Genomic DNA, 5,598 nt, shown 5'->3' with positions numbered 1-5,598 from the left:
ATTGTGAATTCTGAGTGTGATTGCACAAATGACTGTGCAACAAGAATTTTCAACCTGATTTAGCTGTCAGTAAATTCATTAGTAATTACCTCTTGGATGTCTTAAGTGTTCAACTATATCTTTAATCATTAAAATTACTAGCGTAGAAATAAAGCATTGGACTGACTAACTAACAACACCTGAACCTTTCAAACACCACGTTATGTCAGCACATATCAAAGCTCCATCACGAGCGTTCCTTCAGACAACTTTAATGTCTGCAAAGAATATTACAGCCACAGAGGACAACTACTGGGTGGAAATGGCCTCCAGTACCATTTCACTGGCCAAAACATCAGCCAATACCCGTTTGCCCTGTGAAAATCACCAAAAAGCCCAAACAACACATAGCTTGTACTTACATCCCACCATCATCATGGCCACAGAAAAGATCTTCTCTCCGTCTGTGGTGGGGGCAATGTTTCCAAATCCAATGGTCGTCAAACTGGTCATGGTGAAATACAGGGACGTGATGTACAGAGAATCTTTGCCAGGGCCGCCCTCCCATTCTCCAGAACCGCTGGCGTTGTATTGGTAAGGCGATCCAATGCTGATAGCCAGCTGATAAAGCCAACTGTCCATCTTGATGGTGTTGGTGGCTTCATCGATAACTTCGTAGTCTCCGATGCTGTACCTGTTTGGGACAAAATCAGAATTTGAATACATTTAAGTACCTAGTTTAAGTAGTTTAAGTACATTCAGCTAGTCTGGCAACTGAACAATTAGATTGAGATTTGAATAAAATATCTTCTTCCCCATTTACTTTCAGCAGCCTTGACTAAATGAGAGATTATATTCTATGAAAGCTGATTTCAACAAATCTGTAAATGTGCTTAAATATCACCGTCTTCTTTCAAATACATTTATATGTATCAATTTAGTTATCCTGTTGGCCATTCGCTTACTTTATGTAAGACAATGTGGTGCTCTGGTTAAAAAAATGCTGCCCAACCCAAATTTAAAGCATGAGGCAGTTCAACATTACAGGTTTAATGTGCAAACATAGTAGGCTTTAAAGAAAATGACAGACAACATAATGCAGGAAAGAACTGTTTCATTACAGAAGCAATCACAACTATGATTTAGATGAAGGGAAAACTCTTTAAAAAATATGTAAACCGTTTTTATTCCCTTCATTAATTGGGCGCATAAAATCTGACACTTTTCTTATTTGCTTACAGTAGTGAATAAACAACTTCAGTAAATATTCATTACGGTTATTGAAATCGTTCATCCTTTATCATATGACAGACTTTAGGTGTGTTTATGGACTGTTCACTTTAATCTTAATAAAAATAAACTAATGCACCTTTGGAAGTATACATTAGAAGTATTTAACTAAGTAATTTGAGTGTCTTACAAGAATACAAGAAATGTACAAAAATGACCATGGACTACATTTCAGTGAGCAATACGTTAGAAAAATATTGTTGTGTTAAATGTTCATGATTATGTGAAATTAAGGAACGATTTGAAGTGGGTTTCTGTGCTTTCATGTGGGAACTGTTCCCCTAATCTTGCTATTGGGCAAATTAAATTAGCATATTATTCAATATCATGTGGAAGAAACTAAACAAAGCAGAACAGCAGTGTATGATTTTTAAAACACAGATAGGGACAAGGAAGCAATGAGCATGCTTGACTTTTGAAATCATTTCAAACACAGTGTACCAGATGCAGGCAAGCCAGTGGGCCACCAGTCCAAACACGCAGACCAGGAGGACCAGAACAGCAGCACCATACTCCAGGTAGTGGTCCAGTTTTCTGGCCACCCGGCCCAGACGCAGCAGGCGGACCACCTTCAGAGAGCTGAACAGGCTACTGATGCCCTGAGCAGCAGTGAAAGGAGGAAGGAAAAGGGAAAAAAAGAAATATTAGAAATGTAGGAAGGTATGGGGAAGGAGCGGGACGAGTACGAAAAGAGAGAAATTGGTTATTATAAGTTGCATCTATGTCAAATCTGTCTGAACAGTGTCATCACAACGGGGGAAAATGAAACCCTGAAACACGTGTAGAAATGTTGAGACTGATATTTTGTTGCAACAATACTTTTACATGTAATCAAAACAGGCAGAAAATCAGAGCCGCCCACAGCAGCAATTAAAACTTTTGAAAAAGTTTGTTAGAGACCTTTTATGTGCTTACATAAGAGCTGCACAAGGGAAAATGAATTATGGAATAAAGAAAACTCTAATTACAGTGTGCTTTTGTTGTTTTTAGTTTACCTGCAAGTTAATTGTTTCATTCAAAAAGTGCTTTATGTTCACGACTACAAAAATAACCCTACTATCAAGACTTGAACTACCCAAATTAGGATATGTGCAACAAATAAGACGCGTCTTTACAACCACATCAAGTAGTAAAGGTATTGAGGTGTTCCTATTCATAACAGCAAGCCCAATTTTCATTACTTTACAATATATATCATTAAGCAGCTACCATGTTTGTATTCATTTTCTTGATAGAGAAACTGGCAGATATGGTCAAGCGATTTGCAGCAAAACAAGAGAGACTATTATGTTCTAAGCCGCACTTCAGCATCCATCAAAATTACAGCTAAATGACATTTTGTCATTTAGAAATAAATTGTTATGCAGCTCAAAGCTCAACGGGGGGAAAACCAGCAAAACTGAGAAAAACACAGAGAAAACATAGTTATTAGCCTCTATAATCCATCATTATCTTTCACAACACAATTAGGAACCTAAATCAGCCAAGAATTTAAATAGAGAATCACATTTAAGATTAATGATTGTAAATGTTTTTCAAAATTTGTCAGTAAAGCAGAAAATTAGATGCTGGTAAACGCTTGATAAAACGATACACTGAACTGGTTCTCCGGTGTTTGACCATTTGGATTACTACATGTTACTTTTCATACACAGAAACACTAGGATCTCTATCTTTTTGTGCATCCCAAAGACAAACTATAATATTGAACTAAGGCTGGTTGAAACATATGTTTGGGATGCTTATTTCTCCATAGATTTGTTTTTTATTCTTTTTCTAAAAAGTATTTTTATTACTATTAGTTTAGTAATAAGTTACACTTAGTTACACTGACCCAAGCTTCAATGTAAAAATTATCCCAATGTTTTGTATCCTGTTTACAAGCCCTGAAAATATATTATAGCTCTGAGTATGTCTGTGGATGTTTCTCTGCTCAAAGCTTTTGTAGACTGTTTCGCTTTGACTGATCTACATACGATTTCAGTATTTAGTCATTTTTTTCATTTACTCCCTTTAATTTATTTGTTGACATGAAATGCTGCTTTAGATATCACAGGTACCTGAAATAAAATTACTTATGTTAGCACATAAAGCAATAAGGAACAACAAGCCTATGCACTAACTACACAACAACAACAACAACTTGTTGCCATCTTATTTTCTGATTGATTGACATGGGTGTTTTTTGGTGAGGGGTTATTTTACTCGCAAGCACTTTCAGGTTGTAAGCTCTTGTCTTAGAAAATCTGTTTTTTCACCGTTTCTTCCTGCACTAAATGTGACGACAGTATTCTGAAAAAGGATGGTGCAAAATATTTATCATAGCTCTGGTTTTACTTGGCTGTCAACTGTCCAAATGGAGAGTCAGCGAGACTGTGTCCTGTTGCTACGTTAAATAGGTCATGTGATTTGGACACATTGTCGCAGGCATTGACTCCAGCGGGTTAAATCACATTTTTTGGTGTTTATAAAAAATGCTCGATGATGATGACGATGACAGTAGTTTTTTTTTTTCTCTCCCCCTCATCAGTATGTGGATGAAAATACAGCAAAAATAACCGTGTTCCTAATATGAAGTATATGCAACAATCATTTTAATCTCTTAAACAGATGAAGACATGCAGTGTTGCTCAATATCTGATCCATGAAGACTTCAAGGACCAGAGATGGACTATAGACAGAGTTGAAGATGGACTCCTGGATCTGTTACAGCACTTACAAAGAGAGACTAAAACACTTCAGCCTTAACACCAATGTCAAGCTTCAGTTTATGGATATGCACTGTTAGAAAAAACATCTTAAAAAAACAGTAATATTCCGGCAGCTGGGGCGCCAAAATAATACCGTAAAATAACAGAAAATAACTTACTCATAAAAATACGGTTATTTCCAGTAATGACAATACAGTTTGTTGCCCTAATTTTACATGGGATTTTGCCTTTTTCAAGTGCTTTTAAACATTCAATTAGGAACAATTTAATGTGATTAAACAATGAACTTACCTATAAACAAGGTCAATGAATGCGGCAATATGAATAATAATAATACTTAAATGTACAGAAATATACAGTTAACAGTTGGTTGAAATAATAACGGATTGCATTCATATTGCGCTCTTTGAGACCCCTCAAAGCGCTTTACAATTCCCCGTTATAATTCCCCTCTGGCCATCACCAGTAGGTGGTAGGTGAAGCGTCTTGCCCAAGGACACAACGACCGAGAGTGTCCAAGCCGGGGCTCGAACTGGCAACCTTCTGATTACAAGGCGAGCTGCCAACTCTTGAGCCACGATCGCCCTCAAAAGCAATAATTATTATTATTATTTGATGTAAAAAAAGTTCATTTTATATATTTTTCCATAGCACTACATTTGAATTTAACAGTTCAATCTTTCAAATAACAGACAAATATTTGTGAAATTATGATGCATTTGTGAATGTATTTTAACAATCTAAATATGCATATATACAGACAAATACATTTAAAAAACAAGAAAATTATGTTTTATTACATTGCAGTGATTTTACGGTAATTTACATTTGAAATGTGAAATCACAGTCTATTTATGTGAATTTAATGATATTCTAGAAGAACAGTACAAAACTGTAAAATACACAGTAAAATACTTTTATATTAGGATTTTTTTTACAGTGTGCTTTTAGGAAACTACTTCTCTTCTCTTCAGAGGACAGAGTGCTGTGGGTGTGCCTTCCCTACATACTGACTTCCCTAGACTCATCCAGTTCATCCAGCTAAAGGATATTTTGGCCCAGAATCTTACAGGTTCCTCAGCTTTGGTTTGATGCAGAGCAGAAACTGCTCATTTCACAGCACTGAGGAGACTGTGAGAATGATGAACACTCCAAACACAGATGCCCATGACAAACCAGAGGACATCAGGTCTACTAGCTGATAGACCAACAGATATTTGTAATTTTTGATTATCAAGACAAACACATACATTAAAATGAAAGAATTATATCGGTTTAACATAAGGTAACTAAATACACTCAACCTTAAAAAAAAAAAGTTTAAATGTGAACAAACATTTTTGTGCTATATTAACATGAGATAAATTGACAAACTTGATAACTTGTTAATTTAACATGTAAAAGTTGTGCAGTTATAAAAAACATAAAGTTGACTAAACATAACTTTACTTCCTGCAACCGATGTACTGTACAGATTTTTTCATGTCAATCCAATAGGTTATTTTTTCAGTGTACTACTACATTACAGGGAGTGCAGAATTATTAGGCAAATGAGTATTTTGTCCACATCATCCTCTTCATGCATGTTGTCTTACTCCAAGCTGTATAGGCTCGAAAG

General features: G+C 35.8%; 1 protein-coding gene across 1 annotated transcript in view; it reads right to left on the bottom strand.

Annotated features, from left to right (window-relative positions):
• kcnh5b (potassium voltage-gated channel, subfamily H (eag-related), member 5b) overlaps positions 1-5,598 on the bottom strand; it is a 190,369-nt gene that overhangs the window by 136,871 nt on the left and 47,900 nt on the right. Inside the window, exons 7-8 of the mRNA XM_005728589.1 lie at positions 1,711-1,868; positions 402-673 (exon numbers count right to left, since the gene is read on the bottom strand). Of these exons, the coding sequence (XP_005728646.1) occupies positions 402-673; positions 1,711-1,868 (430 nt within the window). The remainder of the gene's footprint in view (positions 1-401; positions 674-1,710; positions 1,869-5,598) is intronic.

The sequence above is a fragment of the Pundamilia nyererei genome, unplaced genomic scaffold (genome assembly GCF_000239375.1).
Source record: "Pundamilia nyererei isolate P.nyererei 1_Seehausen unplaced genomic scaffold, PunNye1.0 scaffold00029, whole genome shotgun sequence".
NCBI lineage: Eukaryota > Metazoa > Chordata > Actinopteri > Cichliformes > Cichlidae > Pundamilia > Pundamilia nyererei.
This window is presented reverse-complemented; position numbering and strand designations above follow the sequence as displayed.